Genomic DNA, 25,882 nt, shown 5'->3' with positions numbered 1-25,882 from the left:
GAGATATTTGTTTTGTTTTTTTGTGTGTCAGTCGCTATGTATTACGCTTCACTGCTAGATCTCCCCTTGGATACCACATCCACCTGTGCAGTACCCTGCCATTTGTCTTTGGTGATGAGGAAACTATCATGCCAAACCTTGACAAGGTATGCATCTCCATAGCAACTGCAGGCATTACAATTGTCAAGCTGTTCATTCTCCACTGAAGCATTTGTCTATTCAATGCTTCTATTGTTGTTTTAAATGCAACATTTAGCTCTGAATTTATTCAACATGAACAGAAGAATTTTCTGTAGTGAACAGTTGGGAACGGTTGTTTTAAGAAGAATGTGATAGCATAAAAATGTTTTGCTGTTTTCATATAATGCAAATAATTCTCTATGAAATAATTCTCTATGAACAGTTCTTCATATACAGTACACTTCAGTCATCCTATGTTGATGTCTGTCAAAATCTGTTCTCCTTTTAATAGAGGACTGGAGATTGCTAAATTAAGTTAAGGAGGTGCAGAAGTCGCTTCTTTTAAAAATGTTTAGCAGATATTGATGAGAAAATGGATCCTCCTTATACTGTAAATGAAAAGCTGTACAGCAATAACTTCTGTGTAATGGTCTTTGAGATGAATGCTCTTTAAAACCTTTATAGTAATTAGAAGTATGCAGCTACGTATTATAGTTAATATAGCATACTTACAGTAATACTCAGACATCCTAAGTTAATATACTGTATGAAGTGTAACACCCCTCTGAATGTGCCATGACAGAATCTTAATTGCCACCTTATTGGACAACTTAGTGCCCTATGATCTCAGAATAAATTTAATTGCCAAAAACAATTTACAGACTATGCATTACCCCTATTACACACATATTTGCACATAAAAATATAAGACCTCCTTTATATTTACAATCTATTTAAATGAAAGGTAAACTGCAAAGAGTTCTATAAATCACAGTTGTGCTAGTGAAAGATAGAACTTTAAGAATCAAATAATATTTTTGAATGAATAATAACTGAAAACCATAGCTTAAATATAACTGTAGAATCATTCTCTCCTGCTAAAAAGTAAATTTGAAATGTGTGATCTACAATCTATGAAAATGTATAAAACTAGAGTACGGTAGTAAGATCAAAATGATATTAGTCATTTGACCCATTTAAGTACAAGAGATTACCAGAGAAATAACGGATTGGCTTGGTTTAACTTAACTTAAGGACTGCATTGGCTATAATACAGGATAATTATAATTTCTGCAGGTATCTAGGACTGCATTGGCTATAATACAGGATAATTATAATTTCTGCAGGTATCTTTCTTGGAATACCAAGCATACCATACCAATTGGGGAAAATCATTTCAGTAGCCTGGTAAAATCCTCAGATCTGTATCTGTAAAAGTTACAGAAATCAAAATGTTGGTGAATGCTTCTATAAAACAGTGATGCATGCAAAATAATAGCTTTCAGAAAATTATTTCTTTTTTTAGGAAAGCCTGAGTTTTATAGAACAAGCTAAAGTTATCATGAAGGCTGTTGGAAAAGTGGTAAATAACTTCTCAGATGAGCATGAACTTCCTCTGGCCCTAAAGGAGCTGGAATTGGCTTACTATCCTCCAGGGCTCTATGGCACAGGAAAGGTGAAAACCCACTGCAAGGTACAGTATAACAGGTTTACTATATTGGTTACCTCTTATAATGACAGTTATGGAAAATACAATCATACTGCAATAAGTATAAATGTAAAATTTAAAATTTAATTTAAAAGTTTTAATATTTTACTAAAGTTAAAAAAGAGTTAATTTAAAAAATACCTAATTAATAATCTAACTTGCTATTTTCATAGTAGAGTGAAGTCTAATTATATAGTCAGAAGTTTGTAAAATTTGTTAGGAAAAGACTATTTAAAAAATCATTAAATAATTAATTGGTTTTTTTCACTTAGAGTTTTTTTTCTGTAACTTTTGTCAACAACAGTTTCTTTATAAATATGCACAAATGACAGTGGAACTATTTATTCCATGAAACATTCTCCAGATATTGTACACTATAACACAATAGTAATTGAGTTTTAAATGCAGAGGTAAGCTTGTTTTCAAGTGATTCTCTTTTATAATGTCTCCATTTTCCAACTTATTTCTCTAACATGCATGCTTTATTTTATCTTTTTTAATTACAAATTTGTTCAATTAAAAGTGCTTTCTCATCACACAGGCTTTCAATAATGCTCTGTACCACACAATTACAAAAGCACTGGGGCATAGTTTGACACGTGATGAAAAGTTTGCTATTCGGGCTTTTACATTTGATATTGCCATTGGAAGTGGCCTTCAGGAAAACAGGAGTCTAGGTAATGTGAAATTTTCATGTTCATCTACTTGGTTACCTTTCTTGACCTCAGCAAAGTACCCTTTCATGGACCTCATCCTATACAGGATACAACCAGGTTTAAGTCTAGAGTGACTCAGTTGACTGTGGCTACAATAGGATTAGGGAGGGCAAAGTTATCAGATTCCCATTTTGCCACTAAGCAAGGACTTCTGAGGATATCTGAGGATCCAAAGGATCTGTCAATATAAGTGCAAACCCTGACCATCATTTAACTTTCACTTCAAATTGTTCTCTAACACAATACAGAATGAGGCAAGTGGATTGACAGCAAATGGCCCGGGATATAAAAATTATATTAATTGCATGATTAATGTCTCCTCAGGAGTGTTGTGGCAACATTCATTGACTATCTAATAGCTTTTCAAAACTGATATATAATTTGGAACAAAAGTATTTTTTTATTTGGTAAGGATAACCAAAATGGAATTTACATCTACATGAAACGGTGCTTAAAAGGTTGATTCTATGTAGTAAACTCTGCATTTGCAAATGGTATAGCTTTCTACAAATTACAGTTTTCAAAATAAAAAAAAACAATATAACACTACCTTGTGCTTGTGGTCTTTATAGAATTGCGTCTTAAAAACCAAGAATTACGACTTTATATCTCACATTTGCGACTTCAAAATGGCCCACATATCATTGTCTGTCCTTTTGTAATTGGAAAACGGATTTGGGTTATCCAATAACAAAAATCAAATTAATTACATTAGTTTTTATGGAATCCCATTTCCCCCAGGGAAATCCATAGTACCTGGATGGAACAGAGGACGGTGGGCTGTTTAAAAAAGTTTTTATTTAAACACCAGAAATACAAAAAAGAAGACAGCATATGAAAAAAGATACAGAAATAGACACTTGACATCCAGAGGAGTTCACAATTGTACAAGCTGAAACTTATACTTTTTACATATTTCCATTGTATGTCTTGCCTTTTGATTCTTTAAATTTAAAAGTAAAAAAGGAATTGTACTTTAAAAGCATTAATAGGGGGAGCAGTATTAGACCATTTACTTTTGTGGATGAAGTATTTCGCCAACATAATTAACAGATTAATAATAAGAACATATCCTTTATCCAAATCAGATCTAAATCTAAAAATATAAAATATAAAAATCTTTACATTTAACATTTACCTCTAAATGTTTAACAATAACATTCTGGAAATCTATCCAAAGCAATCTTGGTACAGTTCCTTTTTTTGCTTAAAAAAGAAGGTCTTCTTTAACTCAGCTGGCATGACTTGGGTTCGAGCCAATGCAGTGTGGCACGAACTAGGGTGGGAGCGGCGAGGGTACAAGCCCGAATCCATTACAAAACAAAATGACAGACAATGAAATGTGGGCCATTTTGAAGTTGCAAATGTGAGATAAAAAGTCGCAATTCTAAGATATAAATTCACAATTCTGAGATATAAAGTTGCAATTCTGAGATTTTAAGTTGCAATTCTGAGATTTTAAGTCTCAATTCTGATATATAAAGTCTCAATTCTGAGTTTCTAAGTCGCAATTGCGAGATACCATAGCTCGTTTTTTTTACTCCCTGGCGGAAACGGGCTTCCATAGATATAGGCACATTTCTACACACAATATTTTTTAACAAATGAGAATCTTAAAGAAATTCTGCCGAAAAAAATATATTTTCTAGGTCATAGGACTGAAGTGCCAGACTCATGGTACAACAGAGAGCCCACTTACGAAGAAATGCAAGCAGCCAAAAGGCTACAGGCTGGCTTGAAAGGAATGTTTGTTCGTGAAATCAGAAATGCCAGGAGACCAGGTTAGCACATTTCTTCTACTGCTTACCAATGAACTGTTAATACAAAAATAATCATTAAAACTTACCTTCTCCTCAATTATCAATGCTGTAATGTATGTAATGTTATGTAAAGTATTTATTGAAGTCTGTTGATTCACAAATATTTCATTCAAAAATGAGTTATTCATTACAGATATTCATTACAATCCAACTTTAATTAGGTTTCCTAAACTTATATTATTGAGTATTTCAAATAAATAAAATGTATTTTATTTATTCAGCCTCAAGGACATACTCCTGCTCAAATTCAAGCTGACATAATGACATTGAATGTGGTGGAATTATATTAGTTTATAAACTGTGAACAATATACATTACATAAAACAAATGTAACAACACCTTCTGACAAGCGAAACAGCAGACAATGTGTTCAGAAAAAAAATCCAATGTTTAGACATAAAATATATGAAGAAATAATAATAATAATAATTAATAATTGCTTACACTTATATAGCGCTTTTCTGGACACTCCACTCAAAGCGCTTTACAGGTAATGGGGACTCCCCTCCACCACCACCAATGTGCAGCATCCACCTGGAAAGGACTTCAATTGGGGTCAGCCAATATAGATATTTGAGAAAGCATTGAGAACCCATCTGTCATGGAAGACCTCAATAACCTACCAATGGTAGATGACATTGTTAAGGTCATTGACTCCCTTGCATGCAGCAAAGCCCCAGGAAAGGATGGCATTCCACACAAGGTCATAAAGGCCGGTAAACGGATAGTTTTGCTCAGTCATCTCCAAGAACTCCTGTACCAGTGCCGGGAAGAAGGATGGGTCCTTCAAGACATGCACTACACTAACATAGTAACCATGTATAAGAACAAAGGAGATGGTAGTAACTGCAATAACCACCGAGGAATTTCCCTCCTGAGTATCGTTGGCAAGGTATTTGCCTGGGTAGTTCTAAATAGACTGCAGCTACATGCTGCCTGCATGTAAACTGAATCTCAGTGTGACTTCAGGGCAAAAAGATCAAACATTGACATGATCTTCTCACTGTGGCAGCTCCAGGAGAAGTGTAGAGAACAGAGAAGACCATTGTACATTGCCTTCATTGACCTGACGAAGGCCTTTGACCTTGTCTGCAGAACAGGTCTCTTCACCCTCCTCCATAAGATTGGATGCCCGCCTAAATTTCTTGGGATGATTCCATCATTCCATGAAAACATGCAGGGCACTGTGCAGCACGACAGCTAATTCTCAGATACTTTCCCGGTCAACAGCGGGGTAAAACAGGACTGCGTGTTTGCCCCAACACGCTTTGGCATCTTCTTCTCCTTGTTGCTTTCATACGCCTTCAGTTCCTCCGAGGATGGTGTTTACATTTGGACTAGAAGTGATGGGAAGCTTTTCAACCTGGCGAGACTCCAGGCAAAGACGATGGTTCACCAGGTTCTGATCAGGGAAATGCCATTTGCCGACAACGCTGCTCTGGTTGCACACTCTGAGGAAGGTCTCCAGAGATTCATCAACAGTTTTGCACGTGCCTGCAGTGAGTTTGGCCTAAGATAAAAGTGTACCAGTCCTGTGTGCTTAGCACACTACTGTATGGCAGCAAGACTTCGACCCTGAACACCCGGCAGTAGCGTTGCCTCAACTCCTTCCATCTTTGCTGACTGTTCACACTCCTGTCTCAGCAACGCCTGTGCTGGCTTGGGCATGTAAGCCAAATTGAAGACGGCTAAATACCAAAGGACATGCTATATGGTGAGCTGGCCACTGGCACCAGACCTGCTCTGTGATACAAAGATGTCTTAAAACATGACATGAAGGTTAGCAATATCGACCCTGGAACATGGGAAACCATTGTCAGTTGTTCAGCCCAACTAGCCTGTTTGGTCTTAAGTAGTTCAGAAACAAAGGTATTGGCTTCAAGAAAATATCTGGGGGCTTGTTCCAAACTCCCACCACCCTTTGGGTAAAGAACTACCTCTTGTTCTTGGTTTAAAAGCCACTTACACATAGTTTCCACTTGTGGACTCTGGTTAATTATTAAGGTGATTAGAGGTCCCTAGGCTACACGGTTGTTACCTCACCACCTCAGGTGGTCTCCCGGCCTATACCGTTAATAAGATCCTGGATTCTCGCTGGCATCGTGGTTCCTTGCAATATCTGGTTGACTGGGAGGGTTATGGTCCCGATGAACGTTCATATTTACCAGAAAAAGACATTTTGGATTGTACCCTTATCCAAGATTTCCACCGTAATTTCCCAATCGTCTCTCTAAGGCGTCAGGAGCCACCTCTGAAGGGGTGGGTAATGTTACAGTCTCCCACAATCAGAGATATGCCTCCAGCTCTGCCAATTCGTGAAGGCATAGACCTTAGGACTAATTAACCAATCAGCTTTCCCGCTCACTACCAGACCTCCCAGCTTCAGGATACTTTAGGGCTATCCACAGTTACCTTGGTGCTCAGTATTGGGTTTTCCTGGTGAGCCTCACTTCCGCGCTTCCTGAGAGTTTACCTTTCATGTGTTACTGGTTCCTGGACACTGCTTCTTCCTGACCATGGCTTTCAGATTTCGATTTACAGTTAAGTACACCTGGTTCGTTGACCCTTTAGTCCTTGAACTCTTATAAGCTACTGCATAGGGTCCTTTTACTGTCTACTCCGGTTAGCTCTGGAGTAACATTGTCATTCCATTTCCTGAAACATGTTGATTGCCTTCTTCCTTAATGAACACCTAAGTGAAATACTAATTTAGTACGTCACCCATTTCCCTTTCATTGTCTAGAAGTTTCCCATTTTTGTCCTAGATATGTTTTACTTCATCACTGTCATTTCTTTTGCTGTTGTATTTTAGACTCTATGGATGGCAGAATTCGTATCATTTTCCTTCTTGACCTTTGTAGTATCTGTATTAACCTGTGCTGGCAATTATTGTAAGCTTTTTCTTTAACTGGATCTTGCTGTTTTTTAATAATTTTGTAAAGCTCTCATGAATATGGCAAAACAAAGACAGGAGAGAGGTGTTTTTTTCTTGATTGCAGAGCCTTGGTGTTTTCAGCTTATTAAGTGTAATGGGTACGATAATTCTTTGCATTTACGTATAGTAGTGCTTATCATCACAAAAAATGTCAAAGCACATACAGAACCTAATGTACAGTATATGAGGGATCCAATTCATCCAGCACTAAAGTACAGAACTCACCTGTGCCAGACTCCCACTCCACTATAGATCAGTAGGATAAGTGAGAAATTATTTCACCTGTAGATTTAAAGGAGTTAACATGCCATGAAGCTTTAATAACAAATAGCACATCCTCTATCAGAATACTGTATCTCTGGCCACCATTGGTCCAGCTGTGATATAATTACCTTATGTTTAGTTTCAAAGTAGGAAATATATATTTTTCTAGTGATAAGAAATATATAATTTTTGTCCTGGAATCTTCTTGATTTTTGTCAATTAAAATGGTGAGTGAGAATGCACTTTGAATTAATATTATACTTTTTATATGTAAAAAAACGGATACATTTCTATTTGTGATCCTCATAACTAATATCACTGCATGAAAGCATCTAATTCTACAGCTGTATGCCAAAATTTGGGCACCCCTGGCCAAATAACATGTTTTGTTGATTTTCTAAGTGAAAAGAAGTTAACATACCCTGTGCAGCGAGCAAACTTAAACTTGATATATTTCTGCAAATTTTAATGCACATTTACTATTTATTTGCTGAATTCAACAGATTGAAAAAAATAAATGTGGCATGTGCAAACATTTGATCCAGTTGATCCACCAGTGTTACTTTATTGTAAGGTCTCAGAACTTAATTGACTCATCAGGCCTCATTAGACAGGAAGTACTGTGCGTGTATAGGGAAGAATCAACAAATATCAACAAATCCTGGAAGCTAAGTCAGTCAGTGAAGAAACTGAAGCTGAAAAGAGGTTGGATATTACAACAAGACAATGATCCAAAACAAAATCAACCATGAAAATACTTCAAGAATCAAAAGATTAAGGTTTTGGAATGGCCTTCACAGTCCCCAGACTTGAATATTATTGAAAATCGGTGGATAGATCTCAAACATGCAGTGCATGTGTTAACTTATTTTCACTCAACAAAACATATAATTTGGCCAGGGGTGCCCAAAAATTTGCATGCAACTGTATATTACCTGAAACAAAACTGTGAACATTTCTCAAATTATTAGGTTTTTTATCCTGAAGAAAGTAGGATTACATTAGTTTACATTTCTTTAAATGAAACTGACTTAAAACAAAGATGCTGATCTAAAAATAATTTGTATGAATAATAACATGGATTTTGACAAAAGGGTTCAAGAAATAACAATGCCTTCAGGTATTATATTTAGGCTTACAGTCCATTTGTTGACACAAATTAGCGTGACTTTTCTGACAAGTGTTCTGATCCTCATATTCTAGAAGGTATCATTCACCCTCTTCTCTACAGACAAGTGACTGAATTGTCAATCTCCTGTTTGAAAATAATTAGACCTGGCAAGTTAGGCAAAAGGAAATCAGGGAATAGCCTTATTATCAATCACTAAAGAAAGCTTCAGCCCATCATGATAACTCTAAATATGGACAGGGCTTGTAAGACAAAAGATTGAAAATGAAAAAAGTCTCTGTTTTTACAAAGGCCCAAGGCTGACATCTTGTTGATACTCCATCAAAATATAGCTGTAAGATTATTTCTGGGTTGAGCTGTTGACTTGAGTTGCTGCTAGCTAAAACAGTGAACTTCATGAAACTGAAATTATATTATTTCACAAATACAAAACATTTTACAGCAAATAAACTAAAATATATTTTCATTATTGACAATTTCATTATTGACAATATTGACAGATATTATTTATGTTGTTATTGAAAGTCTACTTTTAAAATATAATTCTAAACATGTGTTCCTCTGCTTCATGTAAAGTTAATAAAAGCAGAATTAAGTAACCAGAAATCAGAAAAAAACAATATTGAAATCCTTTTTTGGATAAGAGCAGTTTATCAAATCACTTTTTCAGATACTGTCAATTACTGATTAGATAGTAATTTCTCTTTGACTTTAAGCTGAATTTCTTCAATTACTTTTAGGTACAAAGGAGAATGTGAGTGCCAAAAAACTATTGCAGGAAATCTGGTCTGCACTGGAGCCAAATGCAGAACAGCATGCTTTATTTTTATTAAGGTAAGTACTTTACGCTATCTTAATAATGCTACAGATAAATATGAAGCACAAACATCAGAGTATCTCAAATAAAATATATTTTTTGCCATCAAATGTACATATAATTTGATTTTATGTTTTCAGTGTTTTGCACATTGGCTCAGGAAAGAATTTGGATTTTTACAAATTTACCACCACGACAAAACTCATAAAAGCGCAGAGCACCCTTGTTCTACATCAAATGTACATGGATGTGCCTGGGCAGCCTAAATAGTAAATAGCTTATCCTAAAAACTCTAACACACAGTATCTGCAACCCCCCAATGCATTTTATTTCAAAATAATGAACAAACTAATTGTGGAAGTATAATTCACTGCTAAAATCTGCAAACTAACATTTAGCATATTCCTAGTATGTCAAATTAGAAATAAACAAGTTATCTTATACATTTAACAATTTTCACATCAACTATAGCATACAGTAAATACTTGCTGTATATGAATGGATTAAATCTATGTTTTATTTAATTTAAACTGTTTTGGATTTGGTTTAAGTTTGATTTAAGGAATATTGTAATACACAAACATTACTTAAAGATTTACTACTGTACAATATGTATTTTAGGAATTTGAAATTCAGAAATTAGATTTGATTAATAAGAAGGAAATAAATCAATCTGAAATATAAATAATACAATATAAACATGAAAGGCCAAACAAACAAATTGTTATTTAATTTTGTTTGTGAGCTTTGTTTAATTGTGTCACGTTATACTGTATATTTCACATGTGGCATATTTTAAAAGATATTTAAATATTTTTTCATTTTATATTGTAATTTTGAAGGTTTCTCCACTCATACTGTAATCCACATAGCTGAAAGTGAGTAACAAAATTGAGTTTTTGTAGTATTTGAGTTACCAAAACCTAATGTTTTAGAATCAGACATACATCACCTGAAACATTTTCAGCCCAAAAGGTACGATGAATATTAGACAGGGTCAAATGTACAGGTATTCACTATGCTCTGACCATGGCAAAAAATAATAATTTGTAATGATTATAATATATAATATGATGTAAATATAGTTGAGTTTTTATCTAGAAAGATGTGATAAATACCTACTGTAATTATACCTTCTGTAAATACCTAATTATCATAAATATACAGTATAGAACTGACAGATGTTGTACATAGACCAATGTTCTTTAGCTGACAGAGAGTTATCTTATTGATCTTGCAGGGACAAGCATTGTCCTTTTGAAAGATTATTATTTTATTATACTTTAAATCAATTATATTAGCATGCAATCAGTTGTTTTTGTTTTTGCCAGACAACCATTTATCAACATTACCTTGACTTTAATATTTTTCAGAAAGCTATACTTCATTTGCCCATGTTAAACACTTTTTATCATTATTTTAACAAACTAGGCAGCAATTAATACTTTATAGTTAAATACAGTATATAATGATTAAATATCTATACTACTATGTTGCATAGTAATATATATATATAATTATTTTTTTGACTTGTTAGTTTATTGGTTAAACCTGCTGATCTTCTCTTTGTTCAACGTTGACCCAAAATACTGGGGATTTTACCAGATCCTTCATTGTCTCGGCTTACTAATGTAATAATCTAGGTCTTATTTACATAGTATAGGCATTACAAATATGGGGGAAGTGGGTATGTTATAAAAACTATTCTTGGTTTTTAATGTTATATTTTAGGGACATTTTCACAAGCAGTGAAAAGACAGTGGAGCTCTATCCATGCTACAAAGATGAATGGACCAGGACTTCATTTATCGATTATTCTGTAAATTACCAAGATCAGCCAAATAATTCCTGGTTTGTTGTCTTCAGGTATGGTCGTCTTAAACAAAAATCGGTGGTGAGAACATATCAGCAACAGAGCAGCTGAATAATATTCATAGTAAAAAATGGTACAGCTTTCAATGATTATTGTATTAATTTTCTGTGGACTTGGTGAAGAGCTGATGTGCTATTCTATGACATTGGCTGCATTCTGATTCTGCTGTATTTTTATGATATTTATGAAAATTACATAATTTATATAATAACAATAGAGATTTCATCATTACTAGCCTGTGTAATTTACTGTAATGTTAGCATTAGAATCATAATAATTATATATTATTAAAAAAAAGATGTTTATTAGAATTACTATAAATAGGTGAATTAACATTTTAAACACCAAAAAGTGACAGTAATATAACTTAAGACCAAACATCTTTCTCATACTAATGTATATACTGTAAGCATTATTGAATATATTTAATATTATCTTTATTAGTTACTGTACTTTCTAATCCTAGGGGTTAAATTAAAAAATTGTCATTTTATAATGGGGAGAGCTGGGGTTACCCTATACATTATTTTATATCAATTAATGGCTTAACTAAGTGTAAGAAAATATAATATATTAATAAATTAAAAAATATTTCATTTCAATCAAAATGGCACTGTGGCTAAGGATCTGCACCTGTGGCTGCAAGGTTGCCGGTTCAAATCCCACAGTCGGCAGAGGAATCCTACTCCATTGGGCCCCTGAGCAAGGCCCTTAACACCAACTTTTGTGTACAACAAATAAATCAATGAGGGGATCTAAGTGTGATGGTCTGGACAATACTGTCTAGTAGTGATTGAATGACTGCATGGCGTTACATTTGTGTGCAATTTAGAGTCCAAAGTCCAAGTAAAATGCTGTAGATATACAGTATGCTTACATATACTGATGCAGTCTATATGTGAGGAACAGAATCACACAAAACAGTAAAAAATACATGTTCAGTTGGTATTGCTTCAAAAGCTACTAGACTGACAAATATTAATGAATTTACTTTCTCCATAATACATTTTTACCCACGTCAGGTCTGTCTGTTCTCTAAAATGTCAGTGTAGCCACTACAAAAAATGTATTTTTTTTCCAAATATAAAACAATCTGTGAATTTTTTGATATTATGAAAAAATGTTTTGATGATCTGTATATTTCTATACATGGAGATGTTCAAACATTAATGTAAAACTAGGGTTGGTCTTGAATGCTGTTAAAAAGCTAATTTATTTTATTTAAAATAAAAAATATCTAAAACATCTGTTTTCTGTAGTATTGAGAAAAGTAATTTAGTATTTCATCATGAGTTCAGGATTATGACAGACATTGCATTTAGAAATGTTAAAGAAAATCAAAAGTATTAGTACTGTAGCATAACGTTTTAATTTCTTTATTCTGTTTTCTTCTTTGTATTTCAAAAGGGAGGTGTTTTTTGTACCTAAAGATATGCTGGTCGTACCCAAGGTGTATTCTTCCATCCCTGCCTGTGTTCTTCATGTGATTGACAATGATACAGGAGAAGAGGTTCCCAAGATCTTTCAAAAAGTGGTGCCACATGTTTATCAAAAGAACCAGGTTTTTTCTTTCTACAATTTCCCTTTTGTTTGTTATTTTTCCTTTTACTGTAGTAGAAATTCAATTAATATAAACATAAATAAGAAAATAATATGGAATTATTTTTAACAAAGTAAACCATTTCTTTCTGGATTGCCCAGTCTTTTTCTGCTAAGGTCATTGATATATCAAAATCAATTTTTCATCAAATATTATTTTTCACATAACATTTCTTCTAATTTCTAAATAGCTCTATGTAAACTGGCTAAAAGAAGATAACATTGATTTATGGTTGTGTATTCAAATTAATTAAATGACATCTAAGAAAATATTTTCAAATTACAGTTTTTTCAAAAATATTCAGGTACTTGCTATGGTGTTGCATTTGGCGAAATGACAAAATGATGCATACATTTTTTAATTAATTTTTTATTTCTAATAATTTTTTATTTAAACTTGAATGCTCAAGCTAAAGTCTTCTAAATATAAGATAAACTATGGTAAATATCAGCAAAAACTACAGAAGAAAAAATAAAAATATGTATAAGTATTCAAACCCACAAATTCAATAGTTGGTTGGGGCACCTTTGGCAGCAATTACAGCCAGTGTGGTGTCAATTCCAACTTTGCACACTGGCTTGGTGACATTTTCTATTCTTCTTCTTGCCAAGTTTCCTCAAATTCTCTCCCGTAGTTTAAGGATTGCTTATGGACTGCAGTTTTCAAGTCATTCCGCCTATTCTTAATAGGACTTTGACTGGACTACTCAAGGACATTCACTTTCACAAGCCACTCTGGTGAAACTTTGACCTTGTGCTTGACTGCAGGGATAGCGTTGATTGGGAGCTGGGCTGGGCTGGGTCTGCTTGCACAATGCTTAGCATTTTTGACCACAAAACATTTTGCCACATAACTCAATTGTTTTTTGCAAACTCCATGAGGAATATGAGTTTGGGTTTTAACAGGCCAGCTTTGTGGAGTGACCGGAATATTGTAGATTGATTCAAAGTTATCAATTACCTTACAGTATCATCCCTCAATATTTTCCTTTTGCCCAGCTGCTCCACTTGAAGGGTGGTATGATGCACCTTCTATTTCTTGATGATTGAGTGGACTGTTCCGCTCTTGTGACAACATTCAGAAACGTTTATATTTATTGTATTCATCTGATCTTTTCTCTGTTTTTCGGTATCTCTACTTTTCTATGACATTATCTCTGTCTTGCTTTGAAAGCTTTGCTTGAAATTCAGTGCAATACCAGGGAATCCCAAAGAGACAGATGTGTTTATTCTGAACCAGTTGAACAATTATTGCAAACAGACAGATACCATTCAAATAATTGTGTGACACGTTAAGGTAATTTTGTGTTAAGTTAATTTAGTTTTCCGGCACCAAAGGGTTTGAATATTTATATAATTATGACTTTTACATTATCTGTTTACTTCTTTCTTATTGTTTTTGTTTTTTACTTTGAATATGTGGGATAGGTTATGTATAAAATAAATATTACTTGCTACTTCAAAGTGTCATGACTGCACGCTTTAAAGCAACAAAATGTGAAAACTGTGCAAGGTATGTATACTTTTGCAAGGCACTGTATAAGGCAAAATATGCATGGATGCACCTAAGAATTTCTCAGCAGAATGCTGATTCCTATTCTGAGCATAGTTCTAGCCTTTTTCACCAAAACCAAATTTGTTAATAAATTTCTGTAATATAATGGCTTCCAATTTTTTTCAAAGCCCCAATTAAATTGAAACAAAGACATATAAAAGAGTGTGTTAAGGATCAAATAATGTGTCTCGCTTAAAATAAGAATACAATTATATATTACAAGCATTATAGCATGCACAGAGCAAAGTTGCATTTGGCAGAAATAAGTTTCATTCAGAAATAATGGGGATCACATTTTATTCACTCATGAAAGTATTACTATGGGTTGTGAGAGTGGTTCAAGAGGCCACCATAAAGCCAACACAAAGTCTTCTGTAAATAGAGTATCGAAAAATACAATTCAGCATTGCCAGTATGAATGTGACATTCATGTCCAGGTTGAAAGTAAGAAGCATCTTGTGTAAGTGAACCACCATTCTTATGAGAAGCAAATTGAGCTTTTTGGACTATTCATATTATTGTAATTTCTTGGTGTGTAAAGGGGGAAGATAATGTTTACAAACTACTCGTGTGTGCTGTGAAATATGGCATAAAGTGTGTTATGTTTAGTGATTGTTTTACTTGGAATGGCATATTGGCACAGTGGTTAGCATTGTTACCTTGCAGTGCTGAGGTCTTGGGGTCAATTCTGGACCCGCCATGCTGTCTGCATGGAGTTTGAAAGTATATGTTTTCTCCATGTTCACATGTGTTTCTTTTGGGTGCTCTGGTTTTCTTCCACAGTCCAAAGACATACAGTACTTATAGGTTAATTGGCTTCTAGTAAAACTGGCCCTGGTGTACGTATGTGCGTGTTTCTATCCGTGTGTGTCTGCAATGAACTAGTGTCCTGTATAGTATGTATCCTGCGTTGTTTGCAAGAATCATGAATTACTAGATGTGCCATTTTGGTCAAACGCTATCCTTGAAGTAGTATCAGGAAGCTCAAGCTTGGTTAGAAAGTGGATATTCCACCATGACAATGAGCCAAAACATGCATTCAAAGACAAAGAAGAGCTTAAGTGCACACAACATAAATGTTCTCAACTGGTCATCTCAATCTCCAAAATTCAATTCAATTTAAATATTTGAACTCAAGAATCAATTCACAGATGGAAGCCAAAGTGTCTGAATGCCCTAGAGCAATTCTGCCTTGAAAAATGCAGAAATCCCCTTATGATGTGCAGTTTCTTATCAGAGTAGTCCATGACAGATACTATCTATCTAGAGAGGTTTATTTATTTAGAGATTGCAAAGTCCCTGAGCCAAGCAATACAGTAGCTTCTGGTCTATGTGTGTTGTGGGTGTGGAGTCCAGAGTCTGTGAATTGGGCAGTCCTCTAGGATGTGCTGCATAGTTTGCTCCCTCCCACAGGAACAAAGTGTGCTTGAACTGATTCTCCATCTATAGAGGTTGAACAGTCTTAAAGGGGTTTAGAGTGAAAGTTTAAGTTCATGTTGTCCCAGCAAAATTGGAGATCAGATCTACAGGGGTGTGAATAAGTGTTACCTTTCTGAATTAATTAATGATTTTGTACTATGTATTACTATTACAGTATTATATATTTTCATTTTTTAGCAGGACATATTATCCAATCTATAAGTCTTTTGGATGTTTTTATTCCTGTTTCATTGGGGTTAATTGAGGACACTTTGACAAGATCTAGTATCTCAGATTCATAAATCACGTTTAAAATAGTCAAGAATACATTATTTATTCAGTTCATTTCCATTATCCATTACATTGTTATTATATTTAAGAAATGTTGTATACAAAAATAGGAATTGCATGTTAAATGCTGATTCATGCATTTTATACATTCGTTTGTTCCATATGGTTTAGTGGAAGAAAAGTCTGCTCATTTCATTTGTTCATAAATACCAAAAAATAAGCATCCCGAATGATACTTAAAAAATTAGACTCCACAGTCTCTGAACAGTATCTTAAAAGTTTCTAACAGTTAAAAAGTTTTTTAAAAAGGCAATAGTGTAATATTGAAAAAAGAGGGCCATTGCTTTGTGCGCCATTACCAATATGGGAATGTTTATTATCTAAATTATCAATATGTTTAATTAAATTAGACATTGCATATGAACAGATACATAATTTATAGCATAATTATATAGATTATCATCATTATGACAATTATATGGTAATGAATAAATTAGATAATATGTACTGAATATGAATATAACTACTTGTTTTCTGAAAGACCTGACATTCCTGAAAATGATTGTGTGTGGAAATATAAATTACTAGTTCCTTATATCTTTAACAATCAGACATCTAAGGCTACAATGAGAGTAGGCTCATTATTCTTTAGTATTTAGTATTAAATTATCAGACCTTATGTTAACATTGTTTTTCATGTTCAGTAATAGTATAAATTTAAAACACCTACAAAATGTTAGGATGTTAGGTCAAATGAAACTCAGATTAAATTATTAAATTAAGAAAAACGACCTGATAGATAACAGATATAGCATACACACCATCCCAGTCTGAATATTCACCCCTTATTGTGCTCTCTGTTGTGTATCTTTTTAATTCAGTATCAATTATGCCATTTTTTACATTTTGTTTCTAAAATGCTCAAGATATTAACAAAGAAAGTCCAGAGGACTAATCTAGGATCAACATTAAAACAAAAAATATTAGTAACTTGTAAATACAGGGCTGTTTGTTCCATACATGTTTATGTAGTTGATTCTATCAGGTCCTTCAAGAAATGTCTAGATGAGATCCCCAGATCAGCAAACGTATTTTGCTCACGTTTTTTATATTTACCATAAATGTGTGTCTAACTGAAGTTTGAACTGTTTTTTAGAAAGGTTATACTTTCATGGCAGAAGCACATTCTGGAGACTTTCCCCTGGCAGCTGGAAAATGGAAGTTACGTTTGATTGGATCTTATAACCCACTGCCAGTTCTCAGCAGGGACCCTGCAAATAGCAGTTTTGCCATAAAGGAATTTAAGGATTATTATATACCTAATAAAAAACACTTAATTTGTCGGTGAGTTATAGAAGGCTAAGCCGTATTACTTTATATTGTTGAATTCTAAAGCAATTCTCTCTTGATTTTTATTTTAATGTAGGTAAGAGGATACCTACTATTCATAGGGAATATTCATGTAATATTGGGTTTTCTTAATGTAATATGAGGTTTTTAATGACTGAAAATGAAATAGTTGTAAATCATGTAAGTACAATATCTGGATTTTCATTTTTTGACAGATTTTTAGTGAAGGTCACAATGGATCATTTTGCCACCCTCCAGCTACAGACATCCAAACCAGATGTGTATGTTAAACTCCAGATTCTTGACAATGAAGAAGAAGTAGCAAGCAGTATTGGGAAAGGTCATGTTGTGATTCCTGCTTTCACATTCTTCTGTAGTAAAAGGCCAAGCTGTGAGTGAATTTTGATTTTATTTATATGTGATGTTTATGGGTAAATGTATTACATTTAACACATGTATATTTCCCCATAATTCTGAAATATATATATTAAACAGCATCATCAAGTAAATGTACACAGATTCGAAGTCTGTCAGGAGGAAGCAGAAGAGAAAGGAGCACTTCTGTGAGCAGTCAGAGAAGTGCAAGACTGACAAGTGTACCCCAGATGCCAGGAGATGAGGAGACCACAAGCAGATCAGAGGCAACAATTGACCAGCAACCTGCAGAACTAATGGTGTGATATTTACCCAACAAAGTTTGACATCAATAATATTTTTTAGAACAAATATGAGGATGGATATTATTCATAGCTACTGTATTTTTATTTGTGATAGTGAATGAGACTTATATTCTCCACATATGTTCTTCTGTGAACAAGAATTGCAATTCACAGTGATTAAACTTTATTTTGCAAGCATAAGGCCAGCTGATAAAACAGCTCCTGACTTTTTCAACAAAGAAAAGAAAGTCATAAAATATAGTATATTATAAAATATATTGTTTATAAGTGCACAATAGGGAATCTTAATTTAAAATCCTGAATATATACAGTATGTAATTGTTTATAATTGCTTAATTGCTTACACTTATATAGCGCTTTTCTGGACACTCCACTCAAAGCGCTTTACAGGTAATGGGGATCTCCTCCATCACCACCAATGTGCAGCCTGCACCTGGATGATGCGACGGCAGCCATAGTGCGCCAGAACGCTCACTACACATCAGCTATTAGTGGGGAGGAGAGCAGAGTAATGAAGCCAATTCATAGATGGGGAGTATTAGGAGGCCATGATTGGTAAGGGCCAATGGGAAATTTGGCCAGGACACCAGGGTTACACCCCTACTCTTTTAGAGAAACACCCTGGGATTTTTAATGACCACAGAGAGTCAGGACCTCGGTTTTACGTCTCATCCCAAGGACGGCGCCTGTTTACAATATAGTGTCCCCATCACTATACTGGGGCATTAGGACCCACATGGACCGCAGGGTGAGCGCCCCCTGCTGCCCCCACTAACACTTATTCCAGCAGCAACCTTAGTTTTTCCCAGGTACTGACCCGGCTCACACCTGCTGAGCTTCAGTGGGTTGCCAGTTGTGAGTTGCAGAGTGAGATTGCTGCTGGCTAATTGTTTATGATATGGCTGCTCAACCTGTGGTCTATATAACTACCATTAGTGGTTATATATTGCAAAATTGTGCTATAGTCAGCTCTTCACTTTTTTAATAATTAACAGATTCAGTATAATAATTAAGACTACTGGTTGTATTAAAGCACAGCAGTCAGGAAATTTGGAAAAGCTGCCATTTTGTAGCCCTGCTTTACAACTTCACTGTTTTGTTGTGATAATTAAAAGAGGAAAAACTACTTTGATGGTATATCATTTTTGAATGTTGCACCTATAATTTTATTTCCTGATCTACCCATTTGATAGCACCGCCCAACTAATTAAGTCTCCCACTGACTCAGCATATGCAACTTATTATTATATATACATAACGCTGATATTTAAAACATTAAAATGTTTCTATTTTTTTCATTATTTAAATAATTCACTCGATTGTTTACTAAAGTTAAATTAGCTGAGTTTATTGATATTCCTCTTTTTGTCTATTTAGAGCCACAAGTACATTATTCAAGCTCTGGTGCTTCACAAAAGCTGGACCTTAGATGACTCCCAGCTAGCCTTTGTGCAGGTGTTAAAAGAAATGGAGAAAAATTACATTAAGGGTAAGGTGCTACAGTATATGCATTTTTTTTATCATGTCTCAATATTACTTTCTAGACAAATCTCTTTTCTCAGACTGTGCAGACAAGAAATGCAAGGATCAATCATAAAATACAATTTGTATTTTTTTGTTTTTTAGGAAATACTGTAGGTGCACAAATTTAATTTGGCCCTGTGCAATCAAATAGAGGCCAAGTTAAGAGGGGGATGCAATATTGAAAAAAACTGTAGAAGCTGATATTATTGAAACATTATGCATTTTATTGATTAAAGTAATATTTAAAAATGACTTTATTAAATATTTAAAAAAGTATTTATATAAATCTTGTATAGTACAACAGGTTTATACGTTAGATCTTTCTTAGGGAAACACTACCTACTGTATATGTTTTTGTGAAATCATATTTTCAGAGAAGTTGATATAATTTCAGACTATTTTTATATTGTATTGTGTAGAGTATATTTCAATTATGCTTCTTTTCTGTTCCTCATGGACTAGTCGGTCTAGTGATTTTGGCTTGTGACCCACTGGTCTAGTTTAAACCCTGACTCTTCCATTGGTTCAGTGCATGTGACTTTGACTTTTTAGTTTGCTGCTTGGCCCCTTTAAGTTTTTTGGTGAAAAATGTGTATTAAATGACTGATTACTGTTAATATATACTGTAACAGGATGCATTTTGTATCAGCATATATTTTCATATTTTAAGCATAGTACTGAGGCCATCTGTAATTTTCACAAGAGAAACACGTCACATCTTACAGATTTTAATTTTACTTATCCCTCCAATCATTTTCTAACTGCTTCATCCAATTAAAGGTCATTTGGGAGCCATAGCTTATCCTGGCTAACACCAGTCTATCACAGGGCACCCACAGACTTAGACATGCACATGCTCGCACCAGGGCCAATTTTCCCAAAAGCCAATTAACCTACCAGTATGTCTTTGGACTGTGAGAGGAAACTGGAGAACCAGGAGGAAACCCACACAATCCTGGGAAGAACATATCAAATTCATATACTGTAGATAGCACCCCAGATCTGGAATTGAAGCCCAGTTTAGGGTTACAATTCAATGTGCAATGACAACCATAACACCACCCTTTAATTTTTCTCATACCAGTGTAGTGTGCTCTCTGAAGGCACCAGTTCTGTAGGGTTTGGGCATTTACTGGGACAATTATTAATTGTAGCAGTAAATCACAAAATGATTCTTTTGATGGCCTTAGAATCCAACCTTGCGATATAACTCAAACAACACACACACAGGTACTAATACACGAGGATACATACATTTATTAATACATAGAATATGCATGTAAACCTAACAGATCTTATCAAGAGGGTTATCAGAATACAAAAGGTATATATTCAGTCAGTTACGAAGAGTTACATATATCAAGAGGACATACGCTCAGTATATCATTCATTTAGACCGTTTCGTAAATGAACTTGGTTATAACTTCTACATTAGATACTCAAAACAAGTACATAACTCTTAAATTAAATTGATATCAACTGGTTGGGATAACAATTGAATTCTCGAGCAGTAATGCAGTGAAGTTGAATACTCATCCAATCTCTGGGGATTCAGATCTCCTGCGGGCACATAGAAACAGTTGCACAGGAGAAAAGATGACTGTGGGTCCCAGCAAGTCAGGAAGAGGACCGGTTCGTTCCTGATGAAGAGCTAGTTCTGAATAGTGATTCAGCTGTCCACAGTTCCAACCTGTTCCTGAGGCTTGCTGCTGATGCTAACCTCGGGTGGATCCTCTGGTTACTCTCGGGCAACCTCCGCTCTCGACTCTTAGAACAAAGGAAAGTTCTAGCACTTGGACACCCTGGCCGTTCCGTGGTGGTCCGGGCTGAGTCTCAGGATGGTCAGGAGGCGCGCTGCGAGAATGTCCTGCCCTTGGGAGCCTTCTGCTCCTGGGCCGTCCTGCCCTGGAATTCTCCTTTGAATTCCCTTTAGAATTGTCCGAAATAGTCCTACAGGCTCTCTGTGTTGCCTGTTTTCACCTGGAGGAACTTCAGCTCGTTCATTGGCCGAAAGTTTCATGGGCATCAGAATTCCACGTGGGTTACTCGGCCCTACCAGTCCCTGATTGGTTGATCAAGGTGAGATATGAGTCACTTACTCCTGACACCTAGGAATGCAGTCCAGATGTCCATCTGGCACTCCCTAGACAGATAGGCGCCAATGGATGACCATTGATCATGATAGCCAGGCTTAGCTAAGTGCATTCCCATTTGGGAGCTGTCCCTTATCAAAAGAAAACATCTTTAAATCAGCCTGCATGAATAGCTTCTCTGTGGCTGCACCACAGAGATGAAGAGGGAGATGGGGCCTCATTTGGGAAAGCACAGCAACACTTAATTCTGTCTTATTAACAAGCATTGCCTCTACACAAGTATAACTTAGTTTAGAAAGGAAGACATGATCCATTCATTAAAAATCCTAATTTATGATTTATTTGAGCAATTTAATTGCAATTTCTTTAGCGTGCTTCAATTTCATAATTAATGTGCAGGAAACGATCTAAATTATATTACTTAGTCAATGTGAGCTTCATCTGGTTCAGCAGTAATTTATATTTTGTCATGATTACCATTATTGTGTATTGTCAAAGAAATTCTTGTGGGTGAAGTACACAATCTTAAATCTGTATTTAAATAGGGGCCTTCAACAGGTTAATCCACAAGCATACTTTTTTTACATGTTATTTTATGTTACGTACTTATACGTTATACAATATGGCTGAATGCTGTCATATTAAATATTAATGTTCATTATGTTTCAGAGGTTCAACATTTCATTCTATATGAAACTAAACAGTTTAATTGTAGAAACATTTTTCTCTTTCTACACCACTTAATTTCTGTCCTTAGAATGCCTTTCTCATCTATTTTCCATAAGGGATTTTTTTGTAAGTGAAAAGGTTTTTCATCTTGGGCAGTTGCTTGTTTCAGGAGGAAGAATATAGAATTCTGTTAAATATTATCATTTGAAATGGGAACATGGGGTAAAATCTCACATTTATTTATTTTAATCAATTAATACATCATTAAGTCATGAAATAAATAATAAATAAATTAAATAATGTTAATTTGTAAGTAAGGGAAGTTAGCTGCCTTTATTTCTGTTTATTGTTGAAGCTGAATAAAGGCAGTTAAGTAATCCTTGACCCAGCACCGTTACTTCTGTTTCTGTCAGTACTATTACTACTAGCATATTTAGTCTTGAAAATGTTAAAAAAATAATTTCAATCCTTGAAGTTCAAAATACTGTATTCCCCTATGTTTTTTTATAAATATGTTCCTTATTACATAGATTTAATGCTGTTAAATGATTCATGTAATGGCACTGTATAAACTGACCTATTTTCTTAAAAGAATTACAAATCCGTCCTTTAGGTTTTCAAAAAATATCTGAAAATACAAGAACATGACTGAGCCAGTATGTATTCTAATTGGGTCAATACCAAATCTAATGAAGTTACCTTTTGCCCCCTAGTGGCCTTGGGATGTGATTAAACTTTAAAATAAAACTGAAAAAAATCATCTTTAATTGCAGCATTTAAAAATTGCTACCAGTAACAGAAGGACCCTTTTAAAAACAGTATTTAATTTTCAAAGATGTTGGAATAAAAATATTTACCTATACCTATAGACAAATATAGATACCTAAAAGTTGCCAGACATCCCTGAGGTTACATCTGTTCATTTATTACTGCCAAAATCTCATAGAGTCAAAGCTAAAATTATAGTGTCAGGTTTTACAGTCAGTACACCTTTTAGAATGTCATTATATTGCAAATTCATTTTAATATTATATTTGGCCTTATTTAAGCTTGTTGTAAGGAAAAACCTTACAGTATAATGTAATAAATTGTTAATTTATGGTGGTGTACATCAATAACATCTGAAGCTCTCTGAGATGTAACATAACTCATAAGTTGTAATTTCTAGGGTATACAAAGTATAAAATTAATCCACTCTGTCTTGTTTAATAAAGATTAACAAAATTATCTCATTGAATGTGCTGGATAAATTAGGCTGTTCGATATCATTAAACCTTGTCTCCACCCCGTTCTGCATTGATAAGCAATTTACTTAAAATACATTTAGTGAACTTTTGATTAAAAGCATAAGTGGAAGTTTTACTTGCTTTCTGAGGACATGGACATTTTAATAGCCCTTACAAAGCCCTTCCTCCCTATCTTCTTCACATGTGCTCTTCCTCACATTTCTGCTCTCCATGTGTTTAATGGGAAAGTCTTTGGTCCCCTTAAGCTGTGATGAGTTCACTATGTATGGTACATTTTCAAATAATATACAAGTAAAGAGATGTACTGTATTGAAGTACAGGAAGGAAGAAAATGTTTGTTTTGAAGGAATTTAGAAGATCAGACCATATAACAACTTATAAATTGAAGGAGGCCATTCAGACATAATTTAGGAGTTTAGTAGCTTAGTGAAATTAAAGTTTTATTTAGCTGTTTTTTTTAACAATTTTTTGAGTTTGGACCTTCAAGCCTCTGACAGATACCCACAACTCACTGTGTAAAGAAGCATTTCCTATTCGCCCTGCTAAATGAATTCCCTTTTAGTTTCCGAGTGTGTAATAGACCCTTGCAGATCTCATCTTAGTCTCATTTTCTTTTAGACTTCAGAGATTTAGCTTTTGTAATCTCTCTGTTTTTAGAAACTGAAATACATTTTTAAACACTCATTAGTCATCTTATAAGAAGTAAGCATAAATCATATTAGTATAGCTGGTTATATAGTAAATAGATATAATTGACATTGTTATATATGTATCACAACATACAATTAAGCATTTAAAAATGTGAAGAACAATAAATCATTGCTTACTAAAGGCTTTATAGAACTAAATGTGTTGTTTTACTAGTACAACACTGCCACCTAGTACACACTTAATTATGTAAATAGTGGCATTGCTCTAACTTGCAGCACCATACTCATTTGACTTTTTCAGTTAAAAAAAAATACTGACATCTAAATACTTATTAACATACTTAGCTTCTTAGGATGTTTCTGCAAGTTAGGTGGTTGAACTTTCATTGAATGTAAAAAAATGGGCAATGTCATTAAAAGACAACATTACTTTGTTAAGTAAAAAATATGCATGTTAAAAATGTTAGCAGGATTGTACAGGGCCACTGAGAAGTGTCCAGTATATCTTGAAGGCAGGTAGGAAAACAGCTCAACCAAGATACAGAAAAACTAAGCAGAAATGCAAAAAGTAGTTTCTTCTAGATGAATAACACATTTCTTAATCCATATTTTAAAAATATGTATTCAATATGGAGAAGTAAAATATCTAAGCCTCATTATTGAAATGTTTATACAGTAAAGCTATTTATCTCATATTAAACTGACTCTAATTTAACTAACCAATGAGCACTTTCAGAGAGCAGGTTGAGTAGTGTAGTCTAGATATCACTGGCTTCATTCCCAGGGTATGTCGATTCATTCCTTCATTCCGTTCCCTTCCCATGGTGGTCAAAAGATTATAGCAGTGATCTGGGTTGATTAACAGTTGCTGAGATACCAAAATGTTAATTATTATTAATATATTTATAATAATAAACTTTATTTTATATAGTGCCTTAATTGTATAGCTTCTCAAATCGATTTGCAGTAAGAAGAAAAAATAGTTTACAAGAAAAAGGAGATAATAAAAGTAGCACAATGGATTACAAAAGTAGTATAGGATGCAAGGAGCAGACACAAACACGAATAAACTAAAGACATTCTGAAGACGTTTTTGAGTCTGGATTTGAAAGCTCTCAGGGTAGGTGACTTTCTGATATTATTGGGGATAATAAATTAGACAGGTGCAGATAGATTTAGAAAAAAAAGACTAATTTGATTCACAGTGTCTCAAAAACTTTAATAATCCTTCTTTTTTATTTTAAAACAGTTATAAACAAGAGGGGGATGATTCTGACTGCAATTTGTGATTTATTTGTAATTCGTTTTGGATGTTGGCATCTAAATTTGTTTTTATAATTGGTATGAAATGTCTTAAGCCAAAAAGAAATATTTCCAAACAACATTTGAACTTTGAAAGTATAATCCTTTTAGAATGACAGGTATTTCATAAAGCAGCGACATAATAATCAACCTCCTCTTCATTTACTTTGTCAAATCTGACAATTTCATATGAAATTTCGTTAGAAAATATAAATTTATATCTATCTAAATATACAGTATAGAACCTTGTATTGAAACACCCCTATTTTTCATTTAAAAA

At 34.2% G+C, this 25,882-nt stretch overlaps 1 protein-coding gene across 1 annotated transcript in view; it reads left to right on the top strand.

The window, feature by feature from the left end:
• The window catches only part of adgb (androglobin), a 140,506-nt gene that overhangs the window by 98,535 nt on the left and 16,089 nt on the right, over positions 1–25,882 (top strand). Inside the window, exons 19-29 of the mRNA XM_088625171.1 lie at positions 32–146; positions 1,487–1,654; positions 2,211–2,346; positions 4,035–4,166; positions 9,274–9,367; positions 11,082–11,216; positions 12,631–12,784; positions 17,244–17,431; positions 17,653–17,828; positions 17,933–18,111; positions 19,495–19,606. Of these exons, the coding sequence (XP_088481297.1) occupies positions 32–146; positions 1,487–1,654; positions 2,211–2,346; positions 4,035–4,166; positions 9,274–9,367; positions 11,082–11,216; positions 12,631–12,784; positions 17,244–17,431; positions 17,653–17,828; positions 17,933–18,111; positions 19,495–19,606 (1,589 nt within the window). The remainder of the gene's footprint in view (positions 1–31; positions 147–1,486; positions 1,655–2,210; positions 2,347–4,034; positions 4,167–9,273; positions 9,368–11,081; positions 11,217–12,630; positions 12,785–17,243; positions 17,432–17,652; positions 17,829–17,932; positions 18,112–19,494; positions 19,607–25,882) is intronic.

This window comes from Lepisosteus platostomus, chromosome 3, assembly GCF_059453375.1.
Source record: "Lepisosteus platostomus isolate fLepPlt1 chromosome 3, fLepPlt1.hap1, whole genome shotgun sequence".
Taxonomy (NCBI): Eukaryota; Metazoa; Chordata; class Actinopteri; order Semionotiformes; family Lepisosteidae; genus Lepisosteus; species Lepisosteus platostomus.
Note: the sequence above shows the minus strand (reverse complement) of the source record. Positions and strands in the feature narration are given on the sequence as shown.